Here is a 23,350-nt window from a genome sequence, read left to right on the forward strand (position 1 = left end):
ACTTCCAGCGCAAGAGGAAGGCAAATCTCTTACTCTCTGTAAATTGTTTTTCCACAGGAACAGTTGACAAGGTGCTGCCACTTCGTTCTCTTTAGGAAAGGAGGCAATGCAGCCAAAGCCATTATAAATTCCCTTCAGTGGCTCAAAACACTCCAGCAACAACATGATTCAATTCTGTGCCCTCACATCGATGCCAAGCCTCAGACAAAGTCACGTATCCTCAGCACAGCATGAGCCCAGCTTGGGGGGAAGATTAGCAGCGTTTTAGGAGGCACTGGTACTTCCATTCCAATGAAGCCCCAAAGACAGGTTTCATGTCTCCCACAGCACCCATTATGCAAAGACCCCAGAACAGTTTTATAGCACCAGTTATGGAGGTGAAAAAAGAAGAAATAGGAAGGGCTGCACCTGGCAGAAAGAAACAAGAACTTTTCCAAACATGGTATAGGAACTCACCTTGGTGAGGAGCACCACACGTTTCTGCAGCCGCCTGACCAGCACTTCCTGGTGCTCTCGTTTCTTCTTCTCATCCAAGAGCTGGCTCTGAACACGCAGGACTTCTTCCTGTAGCTGCTGCCGGACCTTCTCCAGCATTCGGGCACTGAGAAAGATAAGAGAGACCTGTGAGTGCTGCCTCTCAATCATCAGAGAGATCAGGAAAGCCTCAGAGGAGAAGCATCACCATGACACAGCACCCAGGGTCACTCTCATCTTACGGCTGTGCCACTGGAAACCGGGTAGCTGCATTATCAGCTGCTGTCAGAAAAAGATGTGAGAGAAGAAGAACCACCCCAGGGACAGCCTTGTTGTGCAGCACAAGACAATTACTGGAACCTCACATGTACGAAGCATTTAAATAATTGCATATCTGTTTCTAAAATCAATCCATTTGCCTTTGAGAACGTGCCTTGTTTTCAACAAACAACGCACGATCTTGGGTTCTACTGAATCTTTTCATTTTTTTTCTAACAAAGTAGAAGAAAAAGTAGGTTTAATATGATCTATTTTGACTGACAGATAGTACTCAGCAAGTAATTACAGCCACCACCTGCACATTGCTCTTGCCAGCAACCTATGTTGGAAAAGAAATGTCTTCTGAGGCCAGGTGATTAGCACTTCCTTTGAGATGTAGACATGATTCTCAATTAAATCAGTATAGCCTGGGCCATCTTCTTCTCAGTTCTCTGTGCAGCATGCTGTGGTGATGCACAATTATCTGCGTGCTCCTGGAGAAGCTCTCCACATGTGCCCTTCAGCCCTCAGACTGCTGCTGGGACAGTGGTGGGCAGCTGCTCCAAGGCTCACATCAAGCAGCTCATCACACATCAACTGCTGGCAAAGCACTTGATCAATAACAAAATAAAAGTGAAATCACTCCTGTGATTGCTAAGAGTCAGTTCATTATTTAAATATGACGAGTTTATCCGAGACTGCACTAAGTATTTAATGAGTGAGCAAGACATGAAATAAAAGTATTGCACACAAGTCAAAAACCCTCAAGCAAGCGAGAAAGATCAAACCCAACATGTCCAGCTTAGTCAGGAACAGAAGAACTTTGTTTCTCTAATGCTAGAAACAACACTGGAAAATTTATGAGTGCTTCTAAGGGGTCTTATTCATCATTATAATTGAAAGAAAATAAATAAAAATGCTTTTAAATGAAATAGCACTATTGTTAAGGTACTGTTTAGATAGTTCCAAAAGGGAATACTTCAAGAACACTTCTAGCATAAATCAAGTACAACCTGGGCTGCCAGGTCACCAAATTGTATTTCTTGGGAAATGTATGTAGGAATTCACAAGAATTCCAAAGCAGCCGTCTCCCTGCCTCAAAATCCTTCTCGTTGAAAAAAGTATTTCTTTTAAAGCACGGGATGAATTAGAAACCTGTTTAAAGCTCCAGTTCAATTTCGAACCATTCACAGACCAATTTAATAATTGGGAACTGTGAAATAGTCTCTTCATTGCTGTATTCAGGTGGGAAGGTTCTTCACAGGGGCTTCACATCTGCATTTGAAACTCGATAATTGCATTGCCAGGGCACCAGCACTTCCTTGGATCTGTTTTAATTAACCAGTTAAGAGGGGTACCTGTGCCAAGAGTAACATCTCTGGTGATGGAACATGCCCATGGGTCAGCCTATCAAGCTTGCAGCAGGTCAGTTCTTGAAACAGGGTAGAAAGGATGGGTAAGACCTGGTAACCTCAATTTCTGCCTTAAGACTCATTGCAGTTTGTTCAACAATATTCCTTTTTATGCATAGGGTAAATATAAGTACACAATCCTCATTAACTGTGATATATGTGTTACAACAATTAAAACAACGCTACAGAAACCTTAGTGCAAATATTTTTTGCTTTATCAAAGAACGTTTGTCCTGATTAGAGTCAGAACAAAATAAAAAAATGCAAACATAAGATTCATTACTATGAAACAGCCAAAATCTCACATTTGATTATTGCAGAACATTTTGATAAGGCAATGGAGAAATCTTTTTTCTTAATCTCCCAATACTGTGTATTATTTCTATAAATGTTGAGTGGACCGACAAATGATGATTGATTTGACATTCACCAAGAAAAATGAGATATGTGCTAGGCTTCCTTCCCAAAATAATGAAAAATATTTGAGCTTCGCAGCTCAGACATTCAGCCACACACAAAACTCTCAAACTAGGTTGGAAAACAACTGTTTTAAAACATGAGAGAAGTTGAGCAGAGACAAATGGGCAATTTCCTCAGCCACTGCATGGAAATAACACCTTCATCTGTTTATATTTCAGCCTCAGTACAAATTTGATGTTAATGTACCTAAAATTCAAATGCCAGAGATGTCTCTGAAAGCAGGGACAATCCTCAAATTCCCTGAACTGACTGTTACCATAGGTTTCCTTGCTATGGGAGGCGTGAAATTCAACTCCCTCACAACTCTCCACACCATGCCAAAGTACATTATTGAGATCCTTTCTTCCTCTCTCAGGACAGATTGATAATTCTTCCAGAAACTGCACCAAATACAATATGAACTGCCTCTATAAGGAAAAATCCAAAAGGAAAGCCCTATTTCTTATTGACACAAAACAGGATTTGAAAGTAGGTGCTGAGAAGCAAAAGCCTTTAAAGCCAGACTTGTGCACTCTTCTTCCACCCTGATGACACCTATGGCTTTTCAGAAGTAATTGCTCACTCAATATGAGCATTAAAAAATAAAATAAAAGAGGCACAAAGTTCTCCATTCAACATAAGCTTGAAGAAGTGGCATTTTAAAAAATCTTTGCAAGTTCAAAGTAAACCTTTTAAGCCTTAAAGAGAAAAAGTCATTTCTGTTTATCAGCCTATTAATGTTCCTTGTTCCACATCCCATTGAATGAGATGCCAACATCTTTCTGTTCTGAGCTGTTGAGATTCTTCATATTTTGCTCTTCCCTTCTGTAATCCACTTTAATGCAATCTTAATGATAAAACTTCATTTTCCAGAATATTCTTTGAAAGACTGAGAACAATGAGGGCACACAGTGAATACTGAAGCTATAAGATACATTTTAATAATCTCCTTCAAAAATGACAAAAGCAGCCGACAGCTTTCCACCCCCAGCCCACCCAGTGATCCATAAAACATTATTTTAATCATTCCATCCTTTCAGTAGCCAAGTTACCACCTCAGAGTTACAAAAAAACTATAACAGGGAAAGCAAACAGGATGCCAGAACCAGTCTGTGTATGAACCTGAGAGGAAAACAAGGGGTCCACAGCGACAATTAGAAGAGCAACACTGTCTGGGTCATGTTGTAGCTCAGGAGAAGATGAGACATGTGTACCTACCAGGGCCAACTGTCAGGAAGGAGATCACTTCAAAGAGAAAAGCAGAGTGTGATGGGAAGAACACTGAGGGAGCACAGAGGGAAAACATTGCCATTGCACAGAAAAGAGAAATGCGCTGCAGCGATCAACATCCTCGTGCCAGAGCCCAAAAAAAAGGGTTAATCCAGAAGCTAATGAGGCAAAAAGAAGCAAGGGAAATTGTTTTGTAGCAAGACATTTGGATGAAGGAACACCCATTCCTGAAACTTGACAACTCACAGGCATCTCAATGAATCCACACGTACACACATCAACCACATTGGAAACTGATAAACAGAGGGCTGAACAAAAATGTTATTTTTCATCCCACTTCCTCCCCCACAGGTTTTCTGAGCAAACACAAAGGCATAAGCAAAAACAGGGTAACTCCAGCATGTCTTTTACTGCCCACTGGATAGCAGCAGGACATCCCTGCCTGTGCCCTCCCTCACGGATTCTTCCAACCTCCAATTTCTGACACAGACAACTTCCCCCTCAGCCTCTGCCTAACCTGCCTTGGCAGCATCCAGGATGGGAATTAAAAAGGAAAAACAGAAGGGAAAAAGTGAAAACAGTCTGACTTAAATAGGGACAGGACACAAGAAAGAAAAGAAAGAAAAGGTGAGGCTTGGCAAAACAGAAAAATATCCATCGTATGTTAAAAAGGGAAAAAAATATCTATTACAAAATGTTACTGAAAAGACTGATTGGAGCTCTGAGAACACAGCTGCAGAATGGAGCTGCCTAAACTGGTTCAACATTTAAGGCAGGTAAACTAGAAAAGCAACCATCAGGAAGGAGGAGAGGACTTTAGTGCTACAAGTCAGAGGTTCGGGTGCTAACTTTTAGTACAATAAGATTGCCATCTCTTTCTGCTTCCTTTTGTCTTCACAGACAGATCTGTGGGTATAGGGAAGCAGTAGCACCCACCCCTGCCCAAAATCTTGCCCTGCTACAGGGGCTGTGGGAGTTGTGGGGGCCAACAGGTCTGTGTTATCTATTTGCTCACTACATTCAGAAAGAGAAATCATACAAAATATGAACATCTTTAGTAGAAGTTCACAGGGGCTATATTTTATTTAAAGCTTTAACTGTGCCTCACAGAGAGCCAGATGAAATACTGCTACACAAAATACTGCATGAAACCATCTACAGAGAGTTGGTGGGAAAACAAGCTTTCTTCTTGCTATTTATTTCTCCCAAGTCTTCAGCAAACTTTCTCTTGGTTCACACCTTGTATTTTCTCAAAGATCTTTTGTATAACTCATTAGCATCAGGCTTCCATAAATCAAAAATCATTCAAAAGTAAACAGATCATACATCACATTGCTGCTCGATGTACAAGGAAGACTGGAATCATACTGAATTCATAATGAGGGAACAACATAAAGAGAATTATTTTGCTAGTGTGGCCAGATGAAATGGCTAAGAAGCAGACAGACATTTGGAGCTTTATTGGTACACTGACAATGTTTTATCTGTGAGACAGTATTTAATTTTACTCCCTAACCAGCAGCGTAACTATCAGGCTCAGAAACGCAGCTCCACCAAAGTGAACAGTTAGAGGAAAGAAATAACACACATTTTCTGCCCCAGCCCCAGTACAATGGCCATAATTGACTGGCAGGAGTTAAGATTTACTAAAAGAAATTCACATCAGGCACCCTGTGCTTCCTTTCATTACAGGGCCAACACGCTGCAGCACACGGGGCTCTGCTGACGGCAGCGAGGCAAAGGAGCCAAGCCCAGGCACGCTGCCAAAATGCACAGGCCAGGGTGGCTCTACCTGAACGGACACTCAATCAGCCACTCGGTGAGAGAGTCACTGTCACAGTTCTAAACATGCCTCCCACATCACCATCAAGACGAGAATGAAAGCAGTGTCTTAACACAAGAGGAACATCCATGGTTTGTTTTGGTTTTATGTGGAAACATCAATAGTTTCAACATCCATCACTGAATTCTGGAATGTAAAATATTTCAAGGGGGAGATAACTACAGGCATAAATGTCCTTTTTCTAAGCCTCTAAACCTCAAGTGTTCATAAGGCCAAAGCTTCTACTAAAGGCATGTATTTGGCAAATAAAACTTTTACTGGTATTTAAAAACCACTGAGCCCACACTGCTGGCTGTGCACTTACTACACTTGAAAATGCTGCTGCCTTCAGTACAACTAGCTACAGGAACAATTAAGCTGCTGGTTGAATAAACAAAGGGATTGATATTAGCTTATGTAGACAAATCTTTAAGGGCCTCTGGTATGTGCAGATGCTCATGGCTCTTCTTCTGAATCAACAAGAAGTCAGGCATCAGTTACACCCTGAGCAAATGGATTCCCTTTGCAGTGCTTGGAGAGAAGCAAATACTAAATGTTCTTAATAAAATGCAAGTAATTAAAAAGCTGGGGTTAAAACCAAGAGTCCTCTATGATGATTAACACAGCATATAGCCAGTACAGCATGTGTCATCTCTCCCTGCATCATTTCCATGTGGCATTTGGCATTATGGAGGATGGACTATTTTAAAAGGGCATTCACTGAAAAGGATTTTCCACTCCCATTCTGAGACAAGAACAAGTTTAAAGTGTCTTTCCTACACTGCAGAGAACAGGATGCCCACAGATGCCCTCTGACCACAGGCTGATCCACCAAACCAAGCCAAGATGTTCACCGAACTGTTCAAAAGGCATTACAGGGAGTTGGGAAGGGAGCATCTCCACTCCATTATTTCATTAGGAGTTCTGCTCATTTGGTCCCCTTTGCAGCTCCTAGTTTGGGTTCTCCTAACAACCCTGGCTAGTGAGGAAGGTCAGCCTGTGGACGATGCTGCCAGTAAGGGAACATGTGGAGCTTCAGCACCAAAAGATGCCAAATGTCTGCTCCCTTCCCCATCACTCCTCACCCAGCTCTGAGCATCCAGCACAAGGGAGTAAAATACTGGAGAAAAGGAACTGTCATAGGAGAGAGGAAAACAAACAAACAAGCCCCCCAAAAACAACCCCAAGGAAGAATTTTGAAAGGAAACCTTTTCTCCAGCCAGGATCCAAGCACCCTCTCTGCAGCTGGCTTAATTTACATCATCTAATTCAAATTCTAAATGCTTCAAAGTGTTATTACACTTTTTTCTTTGAAAACAAAAATGACAACAACTGAAACAAAACTCTGAATGAGAAAATCCAAAGACTGAAATAATTACTAATCAAAACAGAGGCCTCTACATGGGCTGGTGAAGTCACTGGCCAGCTCTACCCAGTAATTTCTCTTCGTGTCGGCTCTGATGAGTTTTATATTTCTAACATTTCATCAATTTGAATCACTAAATTCAATTTGCATTCACAGATAAACAGAGAAGGAATAATAAATACTCTCGTCTGACCTTGAAGTGTGACACAGAAAATTGCCCTCGATGATTTCATTTCAGTCTGAACCAGAATGAATAATGCAGTTGGCCCCACCAGTTACCAATCTATAATCGCACTGGTGGGCTGGAGGAACTCATGGCTGCGCCCAAATATGATGAAGAAAGTCAAAACTTCTCACTTTTTTTTTGTACTAATCTGTTTTCTGCTGCTCCCTCACTAAAGGGATTAAGCCCCTACCTCTGTCCTTCCCCACAACTCAGCCCCAAATACACATCCCAAGGATTTCAGTTTGTTGCACAGTCACAGGTGAAGGCATTGCACGGTTTTCTCAACCCAGTCCAGTACTATGAACTTTAAAAAGTGCACATAATAACTCTTCTCCCTCCCAGTAAGCTGTCAAGCCACTGGGCCAACTCTCCAACACAGCCACACCACACAAGCAACTGGTTAACATGAACACCACGTGTGGCTAAGAATATTTCCAGTTTGTGTTATACATTCCAACCAACACTTATCAAGAGAGCAGGAAAGTCATCTGGGAATAGCATGAGAGCTGAGGAGCTCTAAAGAATAAAGAACTGATAAAGAGGAGTGAAAAAAAGGAAAATTTGCCTGAAGTGGTGAAAGAAATGAGTAGGAGAATGGTCGTGCTGAACCAACTTGTCAGCAAACAAATCTGCTGAAATTCTAGGCTCTTGACAGTTAGATAATGGCTTATCTTAATAAAATAAGAAGGGTCAAAGTGTTTAGATGAGAAAAACAAAACATTAAACCCTCCACTGCAATATAGCAAGTGAGTCCTCACAGACTGGTGACTCATTACAGCTTTGTGAAGGTTCTGCGGATCTGTTTCAAATTACCTTTTCCAGTGAGACCTCATTTCCAATGTGCATTACAGTACTCCACAGTGAAATGAGGATTGAAATGAGGATTGTATATTACTGCTCAGTCACTTTTTTTTCCTTTTAATATCTGAATCTAAGACTACCTGAACAAATTTACAGAAACACAATTATCTAAAATATTTTTTGCACAACAATTCAGTGATGGACCCCCACCGTAACTCTCACTAAAATCCAAAGCTATGGCTCAGCATTTCAGCATCAGGCTTTTGACAGTGGAAACCCCTCCAGGTTATGTGATGAAAACTTGTCTCAGTTTCCACTAGGGACTCAGAAGAGAATTTGTAGTGTTACTTGTTGACAACAAATAAACCCAAACAATTAAGTGCTACCCCCCAGCATTTACCCATGGGGACACTGGCACAGATAAAAGCAAAGGAATGACTGCAAAGTCACTCAGCTATCTGTGACAAGCACTCTGCCAGACTGCTGCTCTTGGCTTTTCTTTCTCACAAGCACCAATTTAACTCCATCTCATATCTGCCTCCCACCTGCTTTGACTCAGCTTATGTCAAAGCAGTCTACCAGGATCCAAGCCATACTAAGCAGAGAGTTGTAACAGACCTGCTAATCCTTAAATCTACAATATGGATGCATACTAAGTCTGCAAAGATCTTAAAAATTCCATGACCAAGTAACCTGACCTGTAACCATGGATTTTCCAAGTGCCACCATATCTTTGGTCACCAACACCATGACATGCAAGTGTAGGATCTTTTCTACCATGTTCTAACAACAAATCAGGATTCACTGCTAACTGCATCTGTTTTCTGCAGGATCTCTGCCTCATTTGCTGCAGAATTTGGAAGATTAATGAAGCACAGAAATTGCTTGAAGAGAATCGTCTCACATTAAGGCAACTGAAAGTCTCCCAAAAAAATCTGGTTCCAATTGTTGCCTCTGCCAGAGTTCCTGGTGATACCATGACCTTTTGAAAGCAGTCCTTGGTGCTCAGTCATTGGACAGCCCTTGGTGTTGAGCTGGGCACTCACACTGCTGCAGAAATCAGTAGCAGCTACTCAGGCCATATGAAGCCTTGGGTAACTGTTTTGAAAGAACATGTTCTAAATATTCCATATACTCCAAAAATAAGGCTACACTTTCTCCTTGGCTTACATCTGGTATAACAGGACCAGCAAAAGAAATACCTAATAAATTATTAAATTTCTCTGTAGAAAAGCATTAATAGCTGCTCATTAAGTCAACATAATGTGCCATCTCTGCCAAGTGAAACAAGAATGCTGCATGCTATAGGAAACCAGACTAAGGAGGTGTCTGGTGACTTGAATTTGGCATTTCCCACCCCCTGAGAGCTTCACTTTGCAACCCTGATCTTGTCTTTCAAGTACCTATTTTCCTCATGGGGAAAATAGTACTTAAAAATATTTTCTAAAAGGAAAAAAAAAAAACAAAAAACCCAAAACATAAAAGCAAAAATACGTATCTAAGAACAAGAATGAGGCAAAACAGTAGAGTTAGCTGAAACTGTCCTTATCTTCCTCTAATTTTTATCCCCAAAATTAGCTCAAAGAACCCATAAACCAGCACAAGGCAAGGGGAATAAAGCTGTCACCATGGAAGGAGAACTGCCAGAACTACTGTGTTTACAGTCCTGTTACACCAATTCTTCTGCATCAATATTTTTAAGTGTTTAATAAAACAATACTACATTCAGTGCAATCTTTTTGTCATGAATACTTATAGAGAAACCAGTTAGGTGGACATGTAAATAGCAGCAGTTTCAGGTTTCAAAATCACTAGATGAGCAGACAAGTCAAATCCCTTGTTTTGTGGTAAAGCTGTGACAAGCAAATGAATTTAAAGACATGGCAACCAAGTAATTTTGGTTTTGTATCACTCATGAAAGAAATGCTCTGGTCAATGTAATTTGGTGTCAGCCAGCTGGCATCACAAATCACACATGAACCAGCTCCATGTTGGAGGGGTAGGATGATAGTCCTGGGTTCAACAGGTGTAGGGAGAAGTTTCTGCCCTCAGCACTGAGGCACCATAATTCATCACTGTCTTGGTTTAACCCCAGCAGAGCATGACATCATATGGTCTGGAATATCACAGAATGATTTGGGTTACAAGGAATCTTAAAGATCATGTCATTCCAACCTCCCTGCCATCAGCAGGGACACTTTCCACTCGACCAGGTTGTCAGAACCCCCTCCAGCCTGGCTTGAACACTTCCAGGGATAGGGTAACTGTGCAGAGATACTTGGCGAGGCTGATTTATCTGTCACTGTCAAAAATTGTTCTTACCATGGCACTTTATTTAAAGCAAAGCACGACAAAACAATGCCACTGATGTGTTTATTTCTGCAAACTCCTTTAGGAAGGAAAAAAGAAAACCTTCAATAAGAGTTCAGGCGGGCCAGCAAAACAAATTGACAAGAAGTTGGCAAGACCAAAACTAAAACCCCAAGGCAGTAACTGGGAGACAGCTCGCTCTCTCTGGAGCTGCCCATCAGCACAATTAGAGCTGGCCACCCCCAGCCCACGTCCCCCATGCTCAGTAGAGGCACTTTGGCAGCCAATTGATGGGCTGTGCTCAGCACATCCTTCGATTGCCACCTGTCTTCCCTCATCATCTCCCCTGCTGCCTCCATTGTACCTGATTAATGCAGCCCATTCTTCCTGGTTATTTCCTTATCGATCCAGCGTCTCCTGCATGGGAAAAGGCGTCAATGCAGTTACCTGCATTGGGCAGGCACCTGCTCAGAGACCTGAGAGGGAGTTTTGTTCCCACTGGATAATAAGAATCGCTGGTTAAAGGATGTTTTAGGTATTGGCAATGTCATAAAATGTTCCTTGCGTCCTACTTCAGTGGAGCTGACAAACTCTCCACTCGCTGTCACTGGACTAATGAGGAAAGAAGCACTTCTAAAGAGCTTTGGGTACTTTTGCATTGCAAAGTGAAAAGGAGAAAGTAAGATATTTCAATGATGTTCGTTCCAAAGCCCCATAAAGAGGAAAGAAAAAAGGGAACGTTTCTGCACAATCACTGTATCAAGCAAGCAGCTCACTTATTAATCTCTCCTTCCTCCGCATTCACTAGCTCGGGGGCTTGAAAAGTTGACACTTGACTTGAAAAATGCCAACTCTAAGCAGTTTATTTCCTCTTGAACTTTAAGAGCTGACTGAGACAGAAATGACCTTTAAAAAGGCAGGGTTAGTTCTTGTATGAATTGATAGAAGGATTCTTTGCTTACACAGCACAGCAAGGTACTGAGCAAATCTCCTATACAAACTCCCCTCTCTCACCAGAGGCGAGAACAACACCGTGTTCCATCAGCCACAGGATCCACAGAACTGGAGGACGTGGGACCTGTGACCCAGCTTGTCTGCAACAAGAGAGGAAGAGCCTGATACAACCATAAATCGATGACCTTATACATGCCGCGGACGAAGACTACACCAATAGTCACACCCTGGAGACACCCCATCTTCCATCACAAGGAAGCAGTGCAGACACAACCAGAATTAAGCAGAGACACCAGCTTGTACCTAAATCCCACCACCAGTTCCAACCACAGAACAGCCAGAGTCCTGCTGGGACACACAGCAAGATACCAGGACTGCTATTTTGGGACATCTCCCTGGTGGTTGTGAGTTTGTTTACATCAATCTTTACTGAAGCTGCTGAAAAAGAAACCAATCACTACATGGCTTATTAATGGTCTTTGATGAAAGGCAGCTTGAAAATGCAAATCAATACCCAACAATAACTACTAACAATACTTGCTGCCACACCAGCAGCCAGAAATGTAACTAGGCAGAATATTCTTGTCTGAGGTCCACCACAAAATTAATACCACCAGATGTCCAAAGAAAGGCAATTGAAGGATTTTGTGGCAGCAGGGGACAACCTAGGAGTTCTGATAAAGGAAATTCACAAAGCAAATATCTGGGATGTTAACAGGGATGGGAATACACTGGGGACAAGTAAGTTTAATTTGCCTGTGTGCAAATAAAGACACTTACTGGTACAGTATTTGAAGATACAAAGTGCCCTGCTGACGGGCATGACACCTGCACATTAAACTAAGATATCCAAATGATATTTCATTTATCCAGAAAGTGTAAGAGTATTCAGCTGTTTCTCACTCTGTAAGGAAGGCAAGTGTAGCGATTTTGGTAACAGCAAAATATTAATGCAGAAGGTGAGCAAACTTTCCGCTGCCAGGCAGAGAAACGCCTGAGAGGCAGGGTTGAAATCTTGCCTCCTCCTTTTATTTTTAAATTTATTTTATTTCTAGCCTTGATCTTCAGCTACTACTAAACCATGCTGACTCCAAGCAGTAAAGGACTGATGGAGTTCAGAAATCTCCAGTGAAGTATGAAGTATCACTTTGCTATCAGCAGCAATGAAATGCTTCCAATCTACCATCAGCCCACTTAAGCAGAAGCAGACATCTTATAAAGAGAACCCCACAGCCATTCTGAGCAGGGTTTTCTTTTTCTCTGGAAGGGAAATACACATCAAACTCAGCAAGGCAGACAGAAGAAGTCAAGCCTTATATAGCCTAGGTTAACTTATTAATAATGAATCATTGTTGTCATTATTCCTAAAGGTTAGTATCAGGCACTTTGGAAGGGGGAGAGGAGGTGGGGAGGGGTGTTTTGCTCCCCGGTGCAACCGGAGGCATGACAGGGAACCACGGCCTCAGTGGGATATTGAGTGGAAACTCTCAGATAAGAGCTTGGCATCTCACTGCTGGTAGAGACTTAGCAAATTCCTGCTCCTGAAATATATATACAGTTATATGTACAGTGTATAAATGTATATATATATAGAGAGAGAGGGAACACAGTACTTATCAATGCATATTAAAGAAGAGTATCTGGACTGGTTTATCCTATGTAGCACTGCAAGGGTTGCAAGCATTAATTTTTTATATATTTTTAAATACTGTCTGGCCTCTCTGATGGGGCTTTTCCTATGTGTATAATCACAGGAGGTCTTGGAAAAACCTGTTTACTTCTGCAATCCATTAGAGAGACTCCCACTTCCAAAGTTACTGCACAATCACTTCTTTTAACAGTCAATTTAACAGTGTTTAGCCTCCAACTGTTGCACTCACACACAGAATGCTGTTTTGGGGGCTCTGACTCTTGTGCATAAAAAGACTTCTTAACATCTTTAGGGCAATATGAAAAGATAGATTTATACTGTAGGTGTATAACTGCTGCGAAACAGATTTGCCCAACTGTAATACACATCAAACAACATTAGAAAACAGTAACTGCCATCTGATTTACATGAGATGTACTTTGAGACTTGTAACTTTTGCCTGAAGGTTTTAATTAAAGCAATTCATGTCCCAGGGCACTTTTCTCGTAGTAAAGTGTCTTCCCCATTCAGCTGCTTCAAGGACTCTGCTCTCTGTGCTTTGGCACCATCTAATCACTCCCATGGGAACAAACGGTAACACGAATGCAGATCAGAAAAACAACTTTAAATGAAGCAAGAAAGATGAAGAACTAAATGTAAAAGAAGAAACAATTTTGTACCCTGTATTCAAGAGTCTGTTAGATCTCTGGAATGACAACAAAAGAGGGAAGAAGGCGTTGGTCTGACTAAAATCTGAGACTCCTGAGTTCTGTCACTGCTTTCTGAAACACTCCCAATATGTGTGTTCCCAGATCTAACTTCCAGCAGGGATCATCTTCAGTCAGAGAATTCTTCTGTCTTCGCTACTCTTTTGAAAGAAGAAAGCAGTGATCAAGAATCCATGTTTGGCAGCTCTTCCCTTCATCATTTAATTCACTCTGAGGCAGGAGAATTTACAAGTCACAGCCACTTTGGTTACTCCAGGTATTTCAGCAGAAATGTACCCAGTGGCCCAGAAGAAAAGGTGGGATTTTTCCCCAGATTTCATTCAATAGTACAGAAAACAAAGTTTACTGAAGGATGAAGAAACGTCAACATGCAAGACCCAATAAATTATCTTACTAGTAGGTTGTGTAAGTCAGCTTTTAGCAGCATAAGGCAAAGCTAAGCAAGGCTTCTGCTGAAAATGAGGAACCCACAGTTCCCATAAGGCTTTGACTCGAATACTGCAATAACACACCACTGGAGTATTAGTCTAGGTGGATTCATTAACATAAAGCAGTGCAAAAAAAATTTGCAATTGTTGAAATTCTTGTCAATTTTGCACAAATACCTTAAGCAAACCCTCTCACCAAATGCATCAACAAGTGAGGGGAAAAAAAAGGGTTTTTTTCTAAACAGTTTAAAATGGAATTCAAGCAGAAAACTGATAATTTTATTGCAAATTCACAAGAAGCTTGTAAGAATACAGAAAATATCTCATTCCATCAACAGCAACAATGCCACCCTTGAATGGCAGCAGAGTTCCTCATGGGTTGACTGTCATTTGGTGATGCTTTGCACAGAGCAGCTGTACCAGCTACAGGTGATGTTCCAAACCAAAGAATGTTTACAGGGGCTCCTTTGTATGCAGGTGTCAGCCAGGAACAGCCAGCAAGTGCTTCCCAGGCTAAATTCCTACAGATGCATGAGGTTATATAGAAAAGATAACTAGCACAGCAACTCTGTAGGGCCTTCACTCTTTAATCTTTTAATTAACAAAAAACCCCAAGAAAATAGAAACAATAATTTAAAAAACCCAAGCAAGGAAGACAACAGAAAACAACAGGAGAGTATAGTAAAGAAACACACAAAATCATCAGGATTTTACAGAAGTTATTTTGTGCACGTACACTGGCTGAACTGACAGACTGCTAACCTGGGAGAGGTTTTTCTTTGATGTTGTGGCTGTTCAAAGGTATTCTCAAACTGAATAAAAACAGTAAACAACAAAACCTGAAATCTGTTAAAGTAGCCAAATATTCTCTACTGTAGAGGATCATGCTTTAATGGCATGCATGCCCAAAAGAGTAAATATTTTCTGATCTTTAGCTAATTTTATGACGCACTTAGTATCTCAAAATGAGTCTGTATTGACAAGTCTACTTGGAATCACTTAAATCAATCGAACAGTCAATCAATTTTAGTTGAATTCATTAATCTATTTAGAAATAATTGATTCCATAGCTCCAACTATTAGATGCTGATAGCATTTCTATACTTAACCTGATTTGAAAATCCATAAGCCATAATTACTTATGACAAACTTCATACAGGACTATTTTAAAACTCTAATCTGGCTGATTTTGCTGATCCTCCTCTAGTTCTAGACAATAATAACCAATTCATTCCAAGGCTGTTCATGTTCTCATTTTCAGAACCATGGTGTTCCAATATTTGTGTTTCTATTAAGGCAGGACAGTCTAGGGAAATGACTATTTTAATAGTGCTATAAAAAAATGTACAGAAACATTTCTATCGATTAAAGAATCCTTTTAAAAAGAATTAATGTTTGTATTTTACCAGTAGTGCTTTACAGAATAAAACCAATTTCACAAGTTCATCTTTCTTTTTTTCAGTTGGATTTGTGAAATAGTTCATCCACTTGAGGTGCTGCATATGGGATAAAAGCATTGGAATTAAAGAGAATGAAGGCACAATCCAGCATTTACATTGCATTGAACTTTCAAGCCACCACTGTTAACTACAGCACAGAGAACCCTTACAAAGATTACGTGGGCAAGTGAGTATTTCTAAACCAGATGAGAAACTTCTATTTGGTTTTCTACCACCATCAACCACAGAACAAAGGCTGAGCAAAAAGATACTGTCTGTCAGCTCCTCAGAATGTTGGGGGTTTTTTTAAGGCTGAATTAAAGTATTAAACTGAAATTTAAGATTGCATCTGACACTAAAACATATCCTTTCTTGAGTTAACCACATGACAACCAGAATTCCAGTGAAACCATCAGAGAAAAGCAGTAACAACCATGACTGAATGCACGAAGTAATGCCTGACTTTTAGATACAATGCAAGAATAATGTCTTGTGACATACCAGTAATTCAGGAAACATTTGTACAGTACCAAATGTATGGAATTTCCTTTGGTTATGAGGCACCTCACCTCTCTGAGCACACTTCAGCACATGGGCCTACTACTGGCTTATTTTGGTGCCCAGTGTTTATTTACTCCAAAGCTGTAACAGAAAATACAACTGCTTTAACCTAAGGCACATAAGAGAAATAAATTCAGTTTTGCCCCTAACTGAGGACTAAATTCAACCAGGTCCTCAGCATTTATTTTAAATGTGGGGCACAAACCCAGGTTGCAGCCTGCACAGACTAGATTGGCACATTCCCGGATTTTAATTTTCCTATTGGTGGGGCTTCTTTAAAATTGTTTTTAATTCTCTAAGAAAACGGCTGGCAATTTGGTTTCAACAAGCAAATATAAGCTTCCTATGAGGTCTTACACCAGGCTGTTAAGTAGAAAATCCTGGGTTTAGCACTTGGCAGGTTTGAGCTGGTGCAGAGCAGGGCAGTGAAACGAGAAGAGGCACTGGGCTTTCTCCATGAAAAATACCAAAAGGCAGAGCACCAATATTTGAATATTCAAACAACTTCCAGTACTTATTCCCCTTTTTCTTCAAGCTCCTATAGAAACATCACAAGCAATCATGTTAAATAACATCAAATTTGTTTATATAAAGCTAATTGCAGTGTCTGTCTCCACTAACATCCCAAGACAAATCTTGCAGCCAGGAGAGACTCCTGAAGACAGAAAACTAATCCATGCAGATGCCTGAACAATCTTTGCTTGCCTTCATGAGATTACCTGCTGAATCCTGAAAACCTAGATCAATTTGACATCAACTAATTGTGGTTATTCTCACCATCTTTCCAAGTGAGGGCCAGACAGAAATCCTAGGCTGCACAAGTTACCAGCGCTGTGTGCAATGGAGTTCTGACCCCAGAAGGTAAAATCTGGATTGCTGAGAAGATTACAGGTGTCAGCCTTACAGTTTCATTAGAATAAATTAGTGTGTTTTTGCACAAGATTCAGTGTGCATTGATTTTTTTAAAAAACATCAGAAATATTGAGTGTCATCAAATACGAGGTTCTGCTGGTGGCTCTGTGTTTTTAAAAATCAATCTGAAAACCCAGTGCCTCCAAAAACAGGGCAAACCCAGCTAATACCACATCTAATAGCATAGTAGTAGATCTAAATGCAAGTGCAAAGGAAATGAGACTACAAATAAATATGAGACTGTAATAGCTGTAAATGTCTTGCCTTTAGGAACATCCAATTTACTGTTTTAAAGGTAGGCTCCTCAGTCTCCTGTTTGTTCTCCTCTGGGTCCCATCAACTGTGACTGCATTAATACAAAGCTTAGTCTGGTCTTAAAGAACAGCTGAGCAGATTAGTTTCTATTCTAATCTTCAAGCAAAGGTTGTATCTCAAGCAGGCTTTTTCCACTCTTTTATGTGTTGTGTACAGGAGAGGTGCTGGGGTGGTTGCCTTTCCTCAGAACAATTCAGATGAAGATTCAGCCCAAACTGGTTTGCAGGAGACACTGCCATTTCTCATCCAGCCCCATCTCTTCTTAAAGTATTTTAAAGTCCATTAAATTCAGAGCTCATATGCTCGGGAGGGTCCCCTGACACACACGTGGTCTGTGCAGTCTTACACTGCCTGCAGACACGGCTCAAAAACAAGAGTGAAAATTTCCTATTCACTTCGTGTGTTTGCTGTGGATAGTAGTGCTAATTAACCAGAGAGATGTAAATTAATTTCATAATAGATAATTTCGGTGGAAACTTCCAGCTCTCCTGAAACTGGTTTGTGCCTGGAATTGAGAACCTGGCATTTTCCACCCTGCATTCTGAATAGTCCCCAAATGTATACATTCTCTAACCCCTGTGCAGTGGAGAGTTTGACTGGTGACAAAAACTACTACAAAAATTGTAGTAGCTGTCCCATCTGCTGACCGGTCCAACCTGGAAATACATCCAATAACCAGAAGGCTGCTGGCTGAGTGGCTTCAACACTGAATGTTAGTTTAATTATACATTTTACTCTCTAATCTGACGTTTGCATGTACACACATATGCACATAAAGTCATATTTTAAAGTATTACATTTATGGGTAACAGTACATCTTAGGAAGGAGGAAATTGAAGTTTTCAATCAACAGTGAGCTTGCAGTAACACTCAGTTAAACAAAACCACTCCACGCACGGAGCCCCACTGACAGCATTCAGCCTCACACATTTGTGTGCAAACACCAAGGAAAACATTATTTGTGTTTACACACAAAGAAATAATCTTTGCTTTGCTTCCATCCAAGGCACATTAAGCCTGAAAAGCAAAGGCAGGCACCACAGTGTGCTGACTTAGAGAAGACATTTCCAAAACTGCCTCTGAATCACAGAGGAATTAAGGGAATTAGATGGTGACCCTTGAGTCCAGTCCGGGACATTGTTTGGATGTGGGAAAAATTAGTGTGAAAGGGGAAATGTACTTTGTGTTGTATCTACAGCCCACCAAACCTCTCCTGGCCTGGCTGGTGGTTGGGCTGTTCCCATCATTTTGAGTTATCTCTGGCTGTGCTCCATGGCAGTTTCTCCGTGACAATGCCTTTCCTGGACAGGTAACCCAGCAGGATTCGGATCAGGTGCTTTGAAGCACAATTCTTAGGGATCCATTTCAAAGCTCTGTGGCTCCGGACCAAGGGCTTTACCTGAGATGGCAAGAACAGAGCTAGTTCCCTGTATTTCTGTAGCAATCCAGGAAATTGAAAAGGGAGCTTTTTGGGGGGGAAAAAAGGTGTGAAGTGCTGCTCTCCCATGAGCAACCTGCTCTCAGCTGTCTGCAGGCACAGCCACAGCACGCAGCTTGCAGGGCACAGAACTCTGCATGCAAGGGCCTGGAGAGTAAGACCAAGATCCATGGCAGCCAGTCAGTTCTGCCCTAACGATCTACTCACAGACCTTGATGGGTTTGTCCCTTTTCTCTTACTTTTTTTTTCCCAAATTGTTTTTCTGTACGTGAAAAAAATTATGAAGTGATTGAAACGGAAGGTAAAAAACCTCTGAATTTGTTACGTTCTTGCCATGTCAGTTCACCTGTGAGAAACAGTCCAGATCCAATATTCTCACTTTCCAAATGAACTCAGAACCAAGTTTGAATTAAAACTTTATAATACACAGATTCAGGAATTGCCTTTTTTACGTTTCTCATGGTCAGACAGTGCAATGCAGCCCCCCTAAAATGAGACAAAAAGCCATTCTATGCCGAAATGCTAAGAGCCCTTCATATTCTCAAATTCCTCATCTCATTTTTCAAGGAGAATCTCTTGCAGAAACATTACAAAACCATTTTCTTCTCCTTTCATCTTTGTGAAACAGCACATTATTTCCATGCAGGGAGCTGAGGTGCAAGGGCATTAAAATCCAAACAGAGTCATTATGGTGACCAAGCAACCAGGAGCCATTTCTAACTAAACTCAGCTGCAAATCTCTTGCTTCAGACCACGACACCTTGGAAGCTCCATGGACTGAACAAAGGCTGAAGAATTTCATCCTCTACCCAAACATAAGTAATAAAGTACATAATCCCATTGTAGGGAAAATGAGGCTGAACTGGCAGACTTTGATACAGAAAGAACAGAAATGCTGGGCCAAGCTAAATTACCTCTATAGTTTTTATACTATGACAGCTGCTAGTAATGCTCATTCAAATGGGAAAAGGATCTTTGATACTCTATTTCCAGCAATGCATTTTTGACACACAGACACTAATTATAAAAATAAGTTGATGCATAGGGACAATTAAGAAATTTAAGCCTCCAGCATCTATTACATCTCATACAATTTCATTCCAAACAGTGAACACTCACTATCAAAACCCCCAGTACTGCAAAATAGAGTGAACTCTTCTATAGTATTTTGAAGGCAGACAAACAGACATTTCCCTGCAGTCTGAGCTGAAAATTTCCATGGTGACTGTTACCATACTGAATCCAGGAGGTCATGTTCTTCTGAGAAACAAGGTGTGTTAAGGAATGTCCCTGCAGTACTAAATGGGCTCTGGTCATCTTGAAGCACAGGAAAAAGCTTGTGCATGTTTCCCCAAAAAATACCACAAATCCCAAATACCAGCAGAGGTGACTTGCTTTAAAAAAATATCATTCTTAAAATGCAATCCATGAGAAGCCACTTAGGAACACACTGAGCTGCAGGCTGCCAGAGTCAAGCCTCAGCCAATTACCTGTTGAAGCTTCAGGAGATAACCAATTAACACTGAGGTTACACTGTGGAAGCAAAGAAATTTATTCTTTAAAAATAAAGAAACAAACAAACAAAAAAAAAACACTTCAAAGGGAAAATTACTTTGGAAAACTAAAGCACTAAACAACAGAGTTAGCTGTTCAGTCCATTTAGGAAGACTTATCAGTTATTTTGATCAAACAATCCAGTGGATCATGGAATCATGGAATGGTTTGGGTTGGAAGGGACCTTAAAGCCCATCCAGCCTCACCCCCTGCCATGGGCAGGGACACCTTCCACTGTGCCAGGTTGCTCCAAGCCCCATCCAACCTGGCCTTGGACACCTGGATGAGTGTCCCAGGGATGGGGCAGCCACAGCTTCCCTAGGCAAGCAGTGCCAGGGCCTCCCCACCCTCTGAGGGAAGAATTTCTTCCCAATATCCAATCTAAACTTACCATCCTTCAGTTCAAAGCCATCATCCCTTGTCTCACCACTGCATGTCCTTGTCCAAAGGATAGAACAGGCCTCCACCACAGTCACCATGGGAGAGAGGTCTCTGCCAAGTGGTCACCTTCAATCTCAAGAAATCCAAACAGGATATAAAATCTCCCAGGAAACTGGGTGTGCACAGTTAGAAGCAGGGATATCTATAGCCTGAAGATAGACTGAAGACTTAAAAGCAATGTATTTTCCACTTTCCATAATACTTTGAAAATATTTATTAGTGGTTGTCCAGTTCTTAAGAGTAAATTCCATCTAAAGTTGATAAAACATCTCTTTTGTGTTTAGCCATTGAAATATTTTGCATTTGGTGACACAGTTATAAATTGATTGCAGCAGGAAGAAGAAAAATTAGCAGGTTAGAGCTCTTATCTGGGATTCAGCAGATCTAAGTTCAAAGCCATACTGAGCCTCAGGCTTTCAGCTTAACCTCAGGCAATTCATTTAACCTCCCCTGTACCTCTATTACTCATCTGTACAACACCGTATTTAATAAAAGCGCCACAATGCTTCTTATGAACACTGTTTATATGATAAACATGCAACAAAATCTGGCACTGGCATCTATGTGGGTACCTACAGGCACGCACAAGACTGAAAACCCAGACATTTCTCAACAGAACCTTCAGGCACAAACAGTATTTCCTCTCAAAAAGAGAGTAAAAAGAACCCCATCTCCCAAAAGCCCAAGAATTGTCATAAAAGAACTGTCAGAAAGAAGACAGAGCAAACTTTTCTCTCAGTATCAGTAGCCTCAGTGCAAGAGTACAATAAACGAGAGATATAGGTCTGCAGAAAAGCCAGCTCAGAGGGAAAAATCACCTTAATTTCAGACAACAAAAGAGAAATGAGAGAAGCCAAAACCAATTGGTTCTGCTCCCGTGTTACGGATGGGGAAATCAGTTATTCCCTGCCTTTACAGAAGGAGCTGGAGACAACACACAGTGCCTGTGGTTTCCAAGGGGAAGCTGAGGTGGCAATCAGGTGCTGCTGGTCAGTGACAGCAGAGCAAATACCTTCAGGAGAAGCATTTTGTATTTTCCACCCATCCTGATGCATCAACTTCTTTGCAAAGGGAAATCTGGACACAGTCCTGGGTGAGGAGCCCAGGACACATAGGAGAGGGGGGATTTTGAATCATGATGCCAAAGCCAAAAATAGCAATCAGCAGTTTTCTGATAACCTTAGCACTTTCAGTAACCTGTGCCCAAGGTTGGCAGGTAAAAATACACAGTGGATTTTATCAGATAAAACAGATTAACCTTATGGGGATGAGCCATATATTAGATTTCTCAGTAAATGGCTGTGATTTACCAATCTAGTAGGGATGAGGAGGGAATGCAGAGCAAAGAACTGCACTTCTGCTTCCTTACAGCCCTGCCACAAAGCAACTTCTGTGCAGAGCTAAGGAGGAAAGGCAGCCAAGAACTGATCAAACAAACCCATGGAAGATGTTCAGACATGCCACTGGAAATAAACCACTTCACTTAAATGCATTTCTTACAGAGAGAAATCTGAAGAAACACAAAGGCATTTCAAAAGAAGCTACTCCTAACAGACTCCATGGGCAGCAGCACAACCAAGCTGGCTGAGAAAGCAGATTCAGCTGCTAAAGCAAATGGAATTCACATTTAGTTAGTGGAAATCTACTGGATACCCGAGGGTGATGAACATTAAACAGTGTGAAATTTTATTGCATTTTTCTGCTCCCCTCCTGGGACTTTTATGACGATAACCATTTTTTGCATATAAACAGTGTGAGCTCCAAAAGCTTCATTTTAATCGAAGATGTTCCATTAAAGTTTAACATGCGCCAAAGGTTTGAGTGCTGAGGCTGCCTTGTGAAGAATGTCATATTTAAACAGCTGGTGAATTAAACCCACGTTATGCTGTGCATAGTAAGGTGACTTACCCAGCAGGTTCTGAAGCACAGTGAATTTGCTCTGTTGATAATTTGCAACCTATTTGAATATTCCTGGTGTACAGAGACTTAACTGTCTTGTCATGCAGAAGATGGATTTCCTGAACACCCACCTACATTGTTAACATTTGTACATCACCACACTTTGCACTGAGTACACAAATATTCCATTTCATAAAGACTGTTGCTGTTCCTCAAAAAAACCTATTCTCAGCAGTCACTCTGGGTCAGACCAGATCTAATCTAGCCCAGCACCCCATCTTCAACAGCAGCCAAGGCAGATGTCTTTGGAAAAATACAAGAGCAGGACAAAGGCATATCAAAACTTTTGCAGGATATTCTCCATGTTTCCAGAAACTCCTATCTCAGACTCTTTTTGAATCAAATGTGGTACCTTTGTAATAATAAACCAAAATGTATTTTTCTTCCTTTGTTGTTCTCATTCCCTTTTTGAACTTTGATACCATCCTACTGCATGGTATCCCAAAATTGAATCCTACTCATCATGATGTGCTGTTTTACACCTGCAGGTTTCATCTGCAGGTCTCCAGTTCCTGTAGCACAGACAGACCCTCATCTTTAGAAAAAACTTGTGTTTTCCTGAACATAAAAAGACAGTAATAAGAAAATATGCAAAGGAAGTTGAGCTGATAAAGATGCACATCCACACTGTGA

General features: G+C 41.0%; 1 protein-coding gene across 2 annotated transcripts in view; it reads right to left on the reverse strand.

Annotated features, from left to right (window-relative positions):
• MAD1L1 (mitotic arrest deficient 1 like 1) overlaps positions 1–23,350 on the reverse strand; it is a 351,296-nt gene that overhangs the window by 248,366 nt on the left and 79,580 nt on the right. For both annotated transcript variants that reach the window (XM_048320994.1, XM_048320997.1), the window contains one exon: positions 457–601. In XM_048320994.1, the coding sequence (XP_048176951.1) occupies positions 457–601 (145 nt within the window). The remainder of the gene's footprint in view (positions 1–456; positions 602–23,350) is intronic.

This window comes from Corvus hawaiiensis, chromosome 16 (genome assembly GCF_020740725.1).
Source record: "Corvus hawaiiensis isolate bCorHaw1 chromosome 16, bCorHaw1.pri.cur, whole genome shotgun sequence".
In the NCBI taxonomy this organism is placed as follows: Eukaryota; Metazoa; Chordata; class Aves; order Passeriformes; family Corvidae; genus Corvus; species Corvus hawaiiensis.